This window comes from Rhodnius prolixus, unplaced genomic scaffold (genome assembly GCF_049639745.1).
Source record: "Rhodnius prolixus isolate KJV_2025 unplaced genomic scaffold, Rpr scaffold_2, whole genome shotgun sequence".
NCBI lineage: Eukaryota > Metazoa > Arthropoda > Insecta > Hemiptera > Reduviidae > Rhodnius > Rhodnius prolixus.
Genome location: NW_027411592.1, coordinates 32,581,891 through 32,598,157, shown reverse-complemented (window position 1 = coordinate 32,598,157; position 16,267 = coordinate 32,581,891). Strand labels below are relative to the sequence as shown.

The 16,267-nt window shown below is 35.4% G+C and overlaps 1 protein-coding gene across 13 annotated transcripts in view; it reads right to left on the bottom strand.

Moving 5' to 3' along the window:
• Sh (Potassium voltage-gated channel protein Shaker) overlaps positions 1–16,267 on the bottom strand; it is an 820,486-nt gene that overhangs the window by 137,653 nt on the left and 666,566 nt on the right. For all 13 annotated transcript variants that reach the window (XR_012455549.1, XR_012455548.1, XR_012455547.1 and 10 more), the window contains one exon: positions 12,032–12,158. Coding sequence is in view for 7 of the 13 variants with exons in the window: in XM_074118980.1 (XP_073975081.1) it covers positions 12,032–12,158 (127 nt within the window). In the remaining 6 variants the exon portion in view is untranslated. The remainder of the gene's footprint in view (positions 1–12,031; positions 12,159–16,267) is intronic.

Below are 16,267 nucleotides of genomic sequence, written 5' to 3'. Positions count from 1 at the left end.
TTGGAAATTTTGTACAAAAACATCCTTCCAACTTTCTGTTGCAGTTTAATTTTTATATTACCAAAGAATAGTGAATATTTATTCCAAAGATTTGAAAACTTGCCTTTAAATTGATAACTATTTACCATTTGCTTAATAAAACTGCATTCAGCATAGGGATAGGGATTTGAGGATTGGTAGAAATGTGAAAGATGTAGAGAGCTGTTCCTAGGACACTTTCCTGAGGAACTGTAGTCGCTGTGTACTAGACGGGAGGATTAATTCGAACACTGACAGTCCTAAAAATAACGAACAGTCAAGCAGAATGCAATTAATAAGGTAATAAGTGCAAAGACGTTGCTTTGGAGCATGTGTAGCAGTCAGGGATGCCAAAGGTCTCAGCCGCGTCCAGGAAGGATCTGTACTCTCTTTTTCAGAAGATCCCGGGTCTTGTAACTTGAATATTTGTAACTCGTTATTCCCTAGCTAGTGATTCTGTTTTCTGGCTTTTTACCCTCTTAAGGGTGAGACTTCGTTGTGTAGAGTGGAACTTTGTAATACTTTTAACTCAAAGTGCACTTGCCAATTTTTTTGGAACGTTTGTAGACCGGTCTAGTGGTGCATAAAAAAAATGTACCTCCTGGAAATATTACCTCAAAAAATGCACATTTATTTCATTACTGGGTCGCCCTTAGTGCAGCTCCACCTCTAGGAAAATGTTTCCATTTTGCAAATTACTATTTCATGTCGACTACAAATCAAAGTATAGTGTTTTCCAAATGTAATGGTTCCATTTGTTTTTCTTTTCTTCTTTTTCAAAAGTGCAGGGTTGTTCCAATAGTCTCGAAAAAATGCCAATAACGACAATTTCCTGGCAACATCCGTCACAAATTTTGGTATTGAAACTTTAAAGTAGCTAATTTTAAAATAACTTTATTGAAATTTACAACTGCAGAGGTACGGTGGGCTCTTGGAACAAGTGCATCAGGTAAGTGATAGAATAAAAGTGAGGAGATACCACCCATTGGTAGATCTGCAATTAATCAATTATTGACTTTCAATGCCAAGTAAATCACGAGCCGGTGTTATTGACGGTCGAAGTTGTCAGGAAAGCTGGTCGTTGAGAGGATTGAGATTCGAACCCAGCGAGGAAAGTTGATAGTCGAATAGAGTAACTATTATTGATTTTAAAATTTATTTTTGGAAATTTTCAGCTTGGTTTTGTTTTAATTGATCTGCCAACTGTATTTAGTTGGGGCTTCAGTATAAAGTCTAGTAGCCAAGATTTCTTAAAAAATTATCGAACAAAATTGTACTGCGATATTTGACATAACAATTTTAGTTGATTATAATAAGGAATTGAACAGAATTTTATTAAGTTCGTCTTATTATGAACAAATATAAAATTTATTTTTTTAATATCGTTCTTGGAACCCCCACATTAGACTAAAAAGAACAGCACTAAACAGACGCTATCGACTACTTAAAATACTCTTAGACGATAGATCAAAACTCTCTCTGGACAAAAAAAGACTAATTTACACTACTATTTTGAAACCAATTTGGGAGCATGGAATAGAGCTGTGGGGTTCAACCAAACGCTCCAATCTCCAAAGGATTCAATCTCTTCAATCTAAAATACTTCGAACTATTTGTAAACGCTCCATTTTATGTCTCCAACCTGACTATAAACACTGACCTTAACATTCCTTTTATCACCGAAGTTGTTAAAAAACACCGAAAACTCCACTTCAACCTGCAATCTCATATAAATCCTTTAGCTAAAAATCTTTCTTCTAGAACTCTTCCAGACAACCCGACAAGACGTCTTAAAAGATAGTGGCCTCGTGATCTCCTCTCAAGAGAAGAGAGCGACCAATAGCCTAATGTTTTGGAGTGTTAGCACTGGGTAATTTCTCCACTCGTTTGATTCATTGTATCTGTTATCACTGTTACTTATAGCGCCAACTCGCTGATTGTAGCACAAATAAACGTAAAAAAAAAATTAATATCGTTCTAATTGAGGTTATTACTATTATTACTGACTGAAAAGGTAGCACAGGTTTCCTCAACACTCTAGTCTGAGGGCACAATGATAGATTTAAGCAAAACTTGTGAGTTAAAATCTGATGAGCATTAATTTTTTGAATAATAAAGAAATAATTTTTAAAAAGATCTAAATTAATAAATTATTTAAAAACAATGTCGGCTGTTTATAGGTTTTAATTCTGTTCCGTACCGTAAGCCGACTCTAGCACAGGTCTTTAACTCAGCTATTGATTGTTGCCTCCACAGTTATTACACATTCATCACCCAACTGAGCTGCTATGATGATAATTTGCTCAATCTAGTTTGTAGTATTGTATTAGATTCATGTTAAAGAAAATCTAAGTAATTTTCCAACATAGTGCAGTAAACTAAACTAGATGTAGACTATGAAGTTTTGTGTACTCATTGTAGGTACAGGGAAGTACAATAGTTTAATCTATGTTAATAGGAATAGCAGAGCCTTTCATTTGAATACTTACCGACCTAGTTTTATAAAATGTCCAGATATTATAGTGGCGAAGCCATGTTGAACTAATTCTAGCAAGCCACCATTGTTGTTCTTACAAGCAGGGTCCGCACTGCTGCCATCATTTAATTACACGCTATTTCTCTATAACTTTCCCATCCTCGGCCATATTGATCCTCTCCTATAACAACTTTATTTTTTTTTTATTCCTGATATAATCAACTTTCTTTCAGTTCATGAACTAATTGCAACGAAAATTAGTTCGGACTTTTTGTATTTCCAAGGCGTTAAAGTAACTTAAAGACGTAGGCAGAGTATTACCTATCAGTTAGTTTAGTCGATTGCATTACCTCGACATTAACTGCAGGCAATCTCTTGCTGACAACTTTACGATTCCTTTTCCTCAGTTATTTCTAAAGAATGATATTTTGAAAGACTGCTGTTTATAGTCCCACATTTACAATTGCTAGGCAGTGGCTACCACATAGAGATGGGTGATCGTGTCACAAAAAAGTCCAAAGTAAGTGAAAACCCTTCACCTTGTAAAGAGAGGAGTTCTATTAGAACATTCAAGGAGACGCATAAGGTACTGATTAAGAAGTCGATGGTCTCCCTCCAAACAATGTTCCTTGTGGTACAGGCCCTTCTTACCTGTTCTAATAATTACAATAATCATTGGCAGACTGTTCTAAACACCATCTTTTTGTGCGTATGAACAGAAACTGAGGGGGTAAAACACGCTCATGAATTCAAGTAGTTCCAGTAATCATAGGTTCACGAAGGACTATAGTTCATTTTATAAGAGGATATGACTATAGACGTCTCCAGGATGTCGGTGGAGACCCTTAGGGTCTCAAATAAATTTTTTTTATTATCACTAAATCTCCAAAACCACGAGTCCGCAAACTGTACACGTGATATAATTATAAGGTCTTGGGTTCTAGCTGCTCAGGTTTCAGCAAATTTTAGACTAATATATGCAACATAAACTAATCAACTTATTCATTAGAGTAACACTGTTTTCCGTTTGACTAAAATTCTTCTAATTTGAATCTTAGCTTACATACTTAATTTCTGTTTCTAAGCAGATAATAAGGCCACGCGTGACTTTGAATTACCACTTTGAAGGAAAGCTTGCCTCAGATTCTTCTCCAGGGTAAAGTAAAAGCATTGTGAAGCAGTAATGATGGTAGTAATACAAATGCTGTAGTGCTGAATAAAATATTACTCTCCAGACTGACCAACAATCAGTTACTCGTACTAAACAAAAGTTTATAATAGTTACAAAATTTATTCATTGACAAAGATATTTTGTATGAATTGTTATTTCAAATTATGTATACGTTTATTTCTTCGTAAATATGGTTTTTTAATCATTTCACCTCTCTCCAGTGAAGTACGAGTACATATAGACCTCGAGAATTCATGCTAGAATTATTAATTATTGCATTGTAAAGAATAAAAACTGTCACCAAAATATTACGTTACAGCAGGGGGTCCTCAAACTACGGCTTGCGGGCCACATGCGGCTCCCTGTGGCCATTTATCCAGCCCCCGCCGCACTTCCAGAAGAAGCACCTTTTTCATTGGTGGTCAGTGATAGGAGCATATCCGCATCCTGTGTCCTGGAGTACTGGATTACAGTACTACTTCCGGTGACGCGGCTCCGGAAGCAGTGTAAAATAACAGCAGAAGTAGGAAGAAAGGCAAAGCACTATAACTAAACCGGACATTGACTACTCATTAGCCAAAAGCAGGCCGATAGTTCCCACAGAAATACTGGGCAGTTTATTGATTGAAATTTACTTGTTCTTTATTTTACAAAATGTATTTGTTCCCGTTACGTTTTTTACTTTAAAATAAGATACGTGCAGTGTGCATAAGCATTAGTTCATAGCTTTTTTTTTATAGTCCGAACCTCCAACGGTCTGAGGGACAGTGAACTGGCTCCCTGTGTAAAAAGTTTAAAGACCCTTGCGTTACAGTGTACGTACGTGAGTATACTAAGTTAAATACTAATCGCAAGAGCCGTAAGTAGGATTGATTAAGTATTGTATTTAAAATTTCATACTAAATAGTAGTTTTTATTTAAGCTAAATTTGTTAATCTACCAGTTTAGCACCAATTTAAGAAGGTTATAGAAGCAATCGTACCTGGCGCACCTGCCAACATTCATTTCAAATTCAGTCTTCTTAACCCCAATCGTAGGGAACAAATCTTATATATAAACCTGAGTAAATTATTCTTATATATTCACTTTCAACTGACATACTAATGATGCACTGCCACCATCTGGAAAATGTTTTCTCGCTACAGGCAAACTTTCCTTCACCTTGAGTGAGCTCTAGGTGAAATCTAAAGAGCAAGCAGCTAGATTGTATTGGATTTCCGGTTCAGAGTATAGCATACTCACCGCTGTGCTAATCACTGTTGTACCAATAAAATAATGATACTGGTACAAATCTTTAGACTCAATGAAATGTTGTAAACTCATATCACGGATAAACATTATTAATTTTACTAAACAATTTAAAATTTAATTGCAGATTTGAAGAACGTATTTATTATATTGGATTAACCCTTTATAATCATCAGCTATCTTGAACATCCAGGGTGCCGAATTCTAAAAAGGAAAATTTTTTAAGAAAGTTGAAAAATAAAAGCTGATGGATTAAAAACCATTGTCTGTTTTCAAAGGTAACCAGAACTAGAAAAATTGAAAATACTGTTGATAATAATATGGTTGGATTAGCTATGCGATAAGCGTATTGGATTCCCACGCGGAGGTCCCGCGTTTGAATCCAGCTGCTAGCCCTTAGATTTTTCTCTTCCTAGGAGCTTCTAACAGCTAACTGTCCGGTGATGGACAGTGTTGTCTGTAACGAGATAACACTTGTTCGGAGGCTAGCGGTGCACTGAAATAAACTTATGAACTCAAATGTTGGCATGCTTTAAATTAAATAAATTAATAATAAAATAAAATAATCGTCAATTCGTAGCTATTTTTTCGTCAATCAAACATGTGAAACGTATTTATAATTCAAGCAATTTACCGGAATTAGTGCTCTTCATCTCCAGTGCTCTGGTGATCTTAGATGTAAAAAGCTCAAATTGCGCAGAAATAAAGTTCTCCGGCTTTACAGAAAGAGGCAGTTAATTGCTTATTTGAAATTTTTTAATTCATTCTTTTCAAAAGGAAATTTACGATAATTTTAGCGACACCCACCAGGTGGCACTGTATATTTTTACTAACGATGGATCTTTGGATTTCTAAAAAGTATCAGCTGTAACTACGAGGGTTGTTTGAAAAGTCCGTGCAAAGTCAGAGAGATAGCACTACTGGCGCGTATCGAGGTTGTGTTTAGTTAGTAGCATCTCTTGGAAGAACACACCAAGTTTCAGCCAGATCGGTCTATTTCTTTGTGTTTGGCATTCGTTTGAATCGAGGAAGTCGAGTGATTTTCAAAAAATGGACGAAAAAGAATTTCGTGTGTTGATTAAACACTACTTTATGAAAGGCAAAACGCCTCAGGAGACTAAAGAGAAGCTTGATAAACATTATGGTGACTCTGCACCTTCGATTAGAACAGTTTATAAGTGGTTTCAAAATTTTCGGAGTGGCCATATGGGCACAAGTGACGTTGAACGTTCTGGACGCCCTGTTGAGGTTACTACTCCAGAAATCATTGATAAAATCCATGATATGGTGATGGATGACAGAAGAGTGAAGGTGCGTGAGATTGCTAGTGCTGTGGGCATCTCGAATGAACGGGTACATAATATTTTGCATCAACATTTGGACATGACAAAGCTATCCGCAAGATGGGTGCCGCGATTGCTCACGCTTGACCAAAAACGAAATCGTGTGAAGTGTTGCAAGGACGGTTTGCAGCTGTTCCAGAAGAATCCGCAGGACTTTAAGCGTCGTTTCGTCACTGTGGATGAAACATGGATACATCACTACACTCCTGAGATCAAAGAACAATCTAAACAATGGGTTATCTGCGCCAAAAAAGGCGAAGACCGTTCCTTCGGTCGGAAAGATTATGGCGACTGTCTTTTGGGATTCGCAAGGAATAATCCTCATCGACTATCTGGAAAAGGGTAAAACTATTACAGGTGCATATTATTCATCGTTATTGGACCGTTTGAAAACCGAGCTGCAAGAAAAACGCCCACGATTGGCCCACAAAAAAGTCCTTTTCCATCACGACAACCCACCAGCTCACACCTCAGCAGTTGTGGTCGCAAAATTAATGGAAATAGGGTTCCAACTCGTTTCACATCCCCCCTATTCTCCAGACTTGGCTCCCTCGGACTACTATTTGTTCCCCAATATGAAGAAATGGCTGGCGGGAAAAAGATTTTATTCAAACGAGGAGGTGATTGCAGAAACGAATGGCTATTTTTCAGACTTGGACAAATCCTATTATTCGGAAAGGATCAACAAACTAGAGCAGCGTTGGACGAAGTGTATAAGCCTAAAAGGAGACTATATTGAAAAATAAAAAAGGTTTACCCCAAAAAATTAAGTAGTTTTTATTTTTGCACGGACTTTTCAAACGACCCTCGTACATACGATTACCGCAGCATTTGCTTTATTTAAATACCTGATTGACAATGTCAATAAGTACTACAAAATTGTTGATATTTCTATTAAATATTCAGGTTATTATATTAATGTTATTGCCAAAAATGTTTGGCATAAAAATTATTATAAAAAAAGGTGCCACATGTAGAATAATCACAGTATACAGGGTGAACCAGTAAGTATTGTCCCTAGGCCTACTGTGTAGTACATCTAAAGTGGAGTTCAATGACGTATTGGCCAACTTCATATTTTCCACTGTTCTTGAGTGACGTCTCTTTAATTTTTTTTTTCTGAAATCATTACTTTTTTCCAATAAAAATGTTATTACACAGAAAGTTTTAGACTGAATTCGATTCTGATGACACGGTTAGAAAGACAGATAAATTTTTTAAAAATTGACATCATTTCGAAGCATAAGTTATTCTCCAAACAGCCTCAATCTTCCTCCGTATACTGGAAAAATAGAAGTAATCGAAATTTTTAAGAAAACTCATTAGGCCCTTACGTGATCATTATCAGACCTAGGTGCTGGCACTTTTTATAAAAGATTCCTTGTTTAATGGGCTTTCAAACGGTATTTCATTTTCCAGGATTCCTTTTATCTTCGTATGAGAAATTACGTTTGTTTTACAAGAAAACGTGTTCACGAACACTCAACAGTGTTAGTTATCAAGTTGTTTAATTCATTGAAAACATCTTTAGATGGTCTTTCTAACCGTGTCATCAGAATCGAATTTGGACTAAAAACTTCTGAGTAATAACATTTTTATTGGAAAAAAAGTAATGATTTTAGAAAAAAAATTAAAGTGACGTCACTCAAGAACAGTGGAAAATATGAAATTGGCCAATACGTCATTGAACTCCACTTTAGATGTACTACACACAGTAGGCCTATGGACAATACTTACTGGTTCACCCTGTATAGTAAGCAATATTACTTTTCGTGAGCAATTTAGCGGGTAAGGTTGACAAGCTCATCTGAAGGTAAAAAGTAAAGGTTACGGACAAGATCCCAGGCGAAAATGGTAGAAAAGTTTTCTTAATTGCCAATTTATTAGTTCCTTATTTTTTGGCGTGTATATAATTCTAAGAGTGCCAAATCGTATAAAGTTGTCTCTCACATGTTATAAGCTATCGTAATAAATACAAAATATATGTGAAATGAATTCACTAATGATTTTTAGCCTACATTTTGGTAAAATTGTTAGAAATTTGTAATAAATAATATATTTATGGGCGGACATCCATCTTTAGGTTGTCTGTGTTTGGATATTAATAATGCATAGAAAGACGGAGTAGGGGAGATGTTGGCATAGAACGACCTTGGCACACCTTCGTGTTCCTCTAGCAAATGTCTCAGTTGTTTGCCAAGTAGTATCCTTCAGCCTATATATACGAGTATATATATCATGGAAACCAATATTTATATTTATATCGTGGAAACCAGCGTATATCATGGAAGCTAGAATTCATATTATAGATGTGTGATAGTTATAGAAGCGGATATATGAGAGGTGGTTCACGATATTCAGGATAAAAACATTCAATACGTATAATGTAGTGAATAAATGTAAACTATTTAATGATAATACCACTAGACTGATTTTTTTCATTGATAAATTTTGATATTGTAGATTAAAAGAATATTTTTAGAGAATCTGTTATAACATTCATATTTCGATCATAGCATTCTTCCGCATCATTTTGCCTTTTTTAACTTGGTTTTAGTCCAGCTGTCGATAAGGAGTCGTGAACAGAGTTGGACATTTCAAAGTCAAAAGACCGAGAATCGAATCCAGTATACTCTTAGCTTTGCGAATAGCACCTTTACCCGCTCTGTTACCGTGGTGCGTGTTACCACAAAATAACCTAATATAAATGAAAAACATGTTTAATTGGCGCTGCGATAGCCGAGCGGTTAGAGGCGAGGCTCGCCCGGCTAAGAATTATTGGGGCAGTGGGTTCGCTTCCTGGTCTTAGGCATTGGATCTTATTTGATTGTTAACATGAGGTATTTACAGTGAAGTATGTTTGCTAGTCGCCTCCGTCCACGACACCTAATTTGGTAGCTGGACGTAAAGCACGCCTTAAACAAAGTAGGCAAAAGTACGTAAACTTTACTTAAATATATTTCAACTAACTAAATTTTGTCATGGATATTTAATTACAAAATATGCTAGTCTATTTTTCAAAAGTTTATAAAACAATCGGAAATAAATATTCAATCCCAAACAACCAGATGGGGTTTTAAATATAAATATAAATTAGTCTTCTGTTGTCAAGACAGAGTTTAGATTATTGTCTAGTGTCTTTTGCATAGTCTAAACCGTTTTTTTAGCCCTGTTCTTTGAAATCTTATGTGACGATTCTAAAAAAGTCTTCTTTCTAAGTAAAGTTCATGGTAGCGGACGGTTGACTTAAGTAGAGGTATTATGGACAGAAGCCTGTACGAAAAAGTTTTGAGGATTCACTTCTTATCAGCCCATTTCATGAACCACTACTGGTCTTAGACCATAAAAGGTAAAAAGTTAAAATTTTTATTTTATTGTTGAAGTGATTTTGTAACAGCTTTAGTTTAAAACAAATTATTTGAAAAATGAAGATTCAAAGATAAACAAAAGACGGTATCGTGTCTATTCCGGAAGTAAATTTAAATTTTATGCAAAAATAAATAAACATAATTCTGTGATTATTTTTTTTTTTTTTCTTTAAGAAACAAAAACGTATATTATTTCTGTAACAAAATACCGTAAGCTGAAATAATATATTTGGCAATGGGCAACTGTATAAAAATAGTTCACACACTGCTTTCACAAATATCTACGTTCAACTTATGAATGTAGGGGGTGGTAGTCTACATTTTTTTAACTTAATCATATGCAGCTGCAATAATTGCAGTTTATGTGTCGTTTTTTATTTTAGAAAATATAATGTGTTTTCTCCATGTCGTTCATTTCGGTTAAAAAAGAAGTAATTAGATTATTTTTGGCGGCTAAAACCAAAATATGATCCCTACACTACATCCAAAAATACGATCTTTTTAAGCAAACTAATGATTGGTAAATAATAAAAATTAAATTCTTATGTTTCATTTGATGTTATATTTAAATAGTGATTAAATTTCGTGAAAGGAGTTTGCCAATAACAGCATTTAAACAACTTTTCTTAAAGGAGAAAGTGATATTATACGAGGGTCGATTGAAAAGTCCGTGCAAAGTCAGAGAGATAGCACCACTGGCACATATCGAAGTTATGTTTAGTTAGTAGCATCTCTTTTGGAAGACTCCACACCAAGTTTCAGCCAGATCGGTCTATTTCTTTGTGTTTGGCATTCGTTTGAATCGAGGAAGTCGAGTGATTTTCAAAAAATGGACGAAAAAGAATTTCGTGTGTTGATTAAACACTACTTTATGAAAGGCAAAACGCCTCAGGAGACTAAAGAGAAGCTTGATAAACATTATGGTGACTCTGTACCTTCGATTAGAACAGTTTATAAGTGGTTTCAAAATATTCGGAGTGGCCATATGGGCACAAGTGACGCTGAACGTTCTGGACGCCCTGTTGAGGTTACTACTCCAGAAATCATTGATAAAATCCATGATATGGTGATGGATGACAGAAGAGTGAAGGTGCGTGAGATTGCTAGTGCCGTGGGCATCTCAAATGAACGGGTACATAATATTTTGCATCAACATTTGGACATGACAAAGCTATCCGCAAGATGGGTGCCACGATTGCTCACGCTTGACCAAAAACGAAATCGTGTGAAGTGTTGCAAGGACGGTTTGCAGCTGTTCCAGAAGAATCCGCCGGACTTTAAGCGTCGTTTCGTCACTTTGGATGAAACATGGATATATCACTACACTCCTGAGACCAATGAACAATCTAACAAGGGGGGATCTGCGCCAAAAAAGGCGAAGACCGTTCCTTCGGCCGGAAAGATTATGGCGACTGTCTTTTGGGATTTGCAAGGAATAATCCTCATCGACTATCTGGAAAAGGGTAAAACTATTACAGGTGCATATTATTCATCGTTATTGGACCGTTTGAAAACCGAGCTGTAAGAAAAACGCCCACGATTGGCCCACAAAAAAGTCCTTTTCCATCACGACAACGCACCAGCTCACATCTCAGCAGTTGTGGTCGCAAAATTAATGGAAATAGGGTTCCAACTCGTTTCACATCCCCCCTATTCTCCAGACTTGGCTCCCTCGGACCACTATTTGTTCCCCAATAAGAAGAAATGGCTGGCGGGAAAAAGATTTTATTCAAACGAGGAGTTGATTGCAGAAACGAATGGCTATTTTCCAGACTTGGACAAATCCTATTATTCGGAAGGGATCAACAAACTAGAGCAGCGTTGGACGAAGTATATAAGCCTAAAAGGAGACTATGTTGAAAAATAAAAAAGGTTTACACCAAAAAATTAAGTAGTTTTTATTTTTGCACGGACTTTTCAAACGACCCTCGTAATGTCTTAAGAATGATTTCGAAAAATGCCTTAAAAAATTGGGATTTATTAATTGCCTCAAAAAATAATAATTGCACATTGCCTCAAGGACACTCGCAAGTTTTAAAAAGAAAAAGGCTCATTAAGTTATAAGTTATACTAAGCAAGTAAACTTCTTTGGAATTTCAAAACATGGTTTTAAAATCAATTTCTTGTTTCACCGTTAATAGGGTGTTGGTTGTTTCATTGTTGTTCTTAACTGGCCCAAACTTTCGATGATGTAAGACGGAAATATCGCGTGAGGGGCGCCATTTCTAGCAGCAGAACTTATCATCTAATAGCAAAGAATGTTCTCTTTAAATATCCAGTTATAATGAGAAACAGTTTAAAATAAATTTTCACCATTATTTATATTTCTATTTCTGTTCTTCGTGACTATTTTAAGTAAATTAAATCAGTAAGAAGTAAAAAATAAATACAAGAAGAAATTACTCACGTTAATGACGACCCGCTCACAGAAGTCATGGTCGTGAGGAATTGGCTCGAAGTTGACCACACCCGAGTACTGGTGTCCCTGTGATTGCGGCCCATCCTCGTCCTGACTGCTCAACTTGGGCAGCGACCTAAGATAAGATAAGAGAACATCAATAAACGTGACCATTTATTGGATGATTAAGGTAAAAAGAATTAAAAATTGAAGTTTAATTGAGTTGCCTTGTAATCTCTCTTTTTAATTTTGCCTCGTAACATCATCGCTTAGAAGTGTGAGATATAGCTTTCACAGATTACTAAAAGGTAAAGTGCATAAAATAACTCAAGAATGAAAGAAATATGCGTAAAACTACTAAGTAAATTATATAATTTTTTTGAAAATGCAGAAAACCAAGAGCTCAACGCCTGAACATTTTGGTAATTTTTGAATAAAAAGGCTGCATGCCTTGAAATAAAATATATTCTTTAATTGGCATCTATTAAGGCATCCTAGTGCCACAGAAATTACATATACAGGGTGACCAAAGTTATATGCTCCACCCACTTTTTTTTTAACGGCGGGAAATTCCGAAAAAATAAAAAACACGTATTCAATCATTTTTAGTCTAGTTTATTTTCAGTGATTGACCCATTTTTTTAAACCCTCGAGAGATATAGCTTTCACAGATTACTAAAAGGTAAAGTGCATAAAATAACTCAAGAATGAAAGAAATATGCGTAAAACTACTGAATCTCGAGATACAGCATCCAACTTTTGTTTTCAAATGGAACGTTATATTTTTTGTTGCATATTTTTGTAGTATTTGATCTCCTAAAGAAAACAAAAAAAAAAAATTTTTGAAATCGGTTAGGTCTTTCAAAAGTTATGGTAATTTAAAATATGAAAAACAAATTTCAGTTTACTGTCAAAATTACTTTATTTTTTTTAAAGAATCTATTCAAACTGGACACAACCAACGGATAGGCAAGCCAAAACTCTGGACTCCCACGCTTTGCTTGTAGCAGCACTTATGGTGGCGAAGTCAAGATCTAGGCAGGCTAGAAGTATTCGACGTTCAGGTTGTTTTTTCTACAAACGTTTGGTGTGGAGTTTTAGGAAATCAACTAATCGGCCCATACTTCTACAGAGAGAACTTAACTGGTGAAAGGTATCCAACTTTTTTTTCAGAGACATTTTGCCAATTCCGCTTGAAGATGTTCATCTCCAACGTCGGATAGATATGTATTTTCAACAAGATGGTTGCCCGGCGAGAGTGGTTCGAGGTTAGCTGGGCAGAAATTTCCATTAAAAGTGCGTAAAGGACTCATTGTCCCATCCAATGGCCACCTCGATCTCCGGACTTGACCCAAATGGATTATATTTTGTGGGGATACCTAAAAAAATAAAGTGTAAAGTATCCTTAATCCCGTGGCTTCAGTCGATGATCAGAAACGTCGAATTACTCTAGCCTGCCTAGATCTTGACTTCGCTACCATAAGTGCTGCTACAAGCAAAGCGTAGGAGTACAGAGTTTTGGCTTGCCTATCTGTTGATTGTGCCCAGTTTGAATAGATTCTTTAAAAAAAATAAAGTAATTTTGACAATAAACTGAAATTTGTTTTTCATATTTTAAATTACCATAACTTTTGAAAAACCTAACCGATTTAAAAATTTTTTTGTTGTTGTTTTTAGGAGCTCAAATACTACAAAAATTTGCAACAAAAAATATAACGTTCCATTTGAAAAACAAAAGTTGGATGCTGTATCTCGAGATACAGGGGTTTAAAAAAATGGGTCAATCACTGAAAATAAACTAGACTAAAAATGATTAAATACGTGTTTTTTATTTTTTCGACATTTCCCGCCGTTAAAAAAAAAAGTGGGTGGAGCATATAACTTTGGTCACCCTGTATATACATGTACAGATAAATACAAATTAGGTAAGAAAATTACGCAGTGGACATACACGTAATAACTGATCGTTTTCTGTCACTACACTTTCACTAAAGAGGATGTCTCGAGACAAAGGCTTTAAGCCGTCTAGGAGGGCGAAAGATTATGTGAGAATAGTAACGGAATATTCAGATTATTGTGAATGACTTGATTGGATACATAGAACTAGACGTTTATTGTGGTTAGAAGACTGGATGGAATGTACTAGATTAGAGATAGGAGCGTTTGATGAACCCCTCAGGTTGGTGCCGTAAGCGAATGGACTAGTGATAGATAAATTAAACGTTTGCTTTGAAATGATAGTCTGGATATGTTGTCTAAGGGTTGTCATTTTAGTTGACTGTAATGAATGTTCATTTCCTATCTTTTAAATTAGAAGTGGATGTTCCAAATAGGTCTCGTGTACATCTCAAAGTGGTAAACGTCATCAGAGACAGGGAGGCGGCTAAAATAAAGCGAACGGGTAAAAACTTTTTTAAGCGAAAAAGTAACCTGCAGATATCCACATTCGTTCAGCTTAATCCTCCATTTTTGTTTAACCATTTTTCCAGAAGAGTGAAATGGATATGATAATTTCTGTGAGAAATAAGTGGATTTGGATTTGAGAAGAGCATAGCAGACTATTAGAACAAGTGAGAATGGTTTTTAGGTTGATTAGGATGTCTAAGGCCATATAGCAAAGGGCATAAGACGACTCTTGACGAACACCAGCTTCAGCTCTTTGGAAAGAACAGAGAATAGACCCAAATAATGCTTGAAAGTAACAGCACGAGAGATACAAGATCGTATGTCTGGAGAGTAAAGTAATGAGTAAAAGGGTGGATGCTTTCTAGCTTCGAGAGTAGCCCAAAGTGTCATACCCGATCGAAGGTTCCAGAAAGACATGCGAACAGCAATCTCTCTGCTAAGAGAAGAACCAATGGTGCCCATATCCAGGTTACTATTTAAAGAGAATAATTACAAATTACTAGGTCCCGATTGGCCTCTGTTAGCTTATTATTATAAAGCAATAAGTAGCCTTGGTTCAAGCCTGTTTTAATCCTTATCTGCTTATGTAAGGCACATTAAAATTTTGGATTCGTTACTTTCAACTGGGTAACACAGAAATTTTGTAATCAAAACAGTTTAAACACAGGCAAAAGAGTGAATGCGTTCTGAGCTAACGTCTCTTATTGTAACTGTAAAACAATACAATAACAATACCGTAAAGAAAATGAAATTACTCATGAACATGAATCACTTTACAATTTAACTGGTAGGTATTTTAGTTATTTTTTATTCACTCCTCTGACGGTCTTTGTATCGTGGCAGCTGTCCTTAAGATAATTATATTTTCAATGAAGTTTATATTTTTATTTTATATTAAATAAATACTTAAAATTAGTTAATTAATACAAAAGTGCTGTTCAAATCTATTAAAAACAATTTGTGTTCGACGAATTAAAACAAAGTCTGAATGTAATAGGCGACTTCCTCAAAATGGCCAAAATTTACATGATAAGAGAAAAATCAACATCACAGACTCTGAGATCAATGTAAAAAAGCGTTGCGCAGACATCTAACATTTGCAGGAGTTCCAATTGTCTTCTAACAGGTAACTGTTAGGGAATAACATTTTTATTCCTTTAAACCTGGAAGTAGCACTAGAGGAAGTGAAATGAATGATTCACACAAGAAGTAGAAACCCAGACTTTAGATACCCGAATATTTAGGATAATAAAGATCCTAAAAAACATTTTCTTCAAATTGAAGAATGGCTTCCTTATCAATGAAGTAAATTAATTGATTATAAACATGAAACATTCGATTATTCAGGACAAATAGAGATGGAAACTGCTAGAGTTTCATTTAGAATTACCCAGACTTCCTCTGGGCTACGAGAACTGATGTCTACCACGAAAGCACTCTAAAGCAGATCCTAAACTTTTTTCCAACCGCGGCGCGCATAATTCTATATATTATTCGGTCTGGCACGCCACAGGTGTTTTAATTTTTTACAGAACATACATTTTCATATATTCAGGCACATATTTTACGCACTAAAGCAGTTACATACTTCCTGTTCTGTCACTGCACAACTCGATTAACTCCATATAAAACAAGAAGTGGAGAAATGCATTGAAATAATATATATAGTTTTTTTATAATTCCGTTTATAATATAAATTAAATAAATTTACTTTTATCATTCAGCGCCGACTTCTGAATTTAAGTTGAATTATTGCAACGATCTACATCAAAGCACGGAGTTGAATCAAAATGGTTACTGAAATAAATAATTTAATATTTAATGGTAAAACATTTTTTT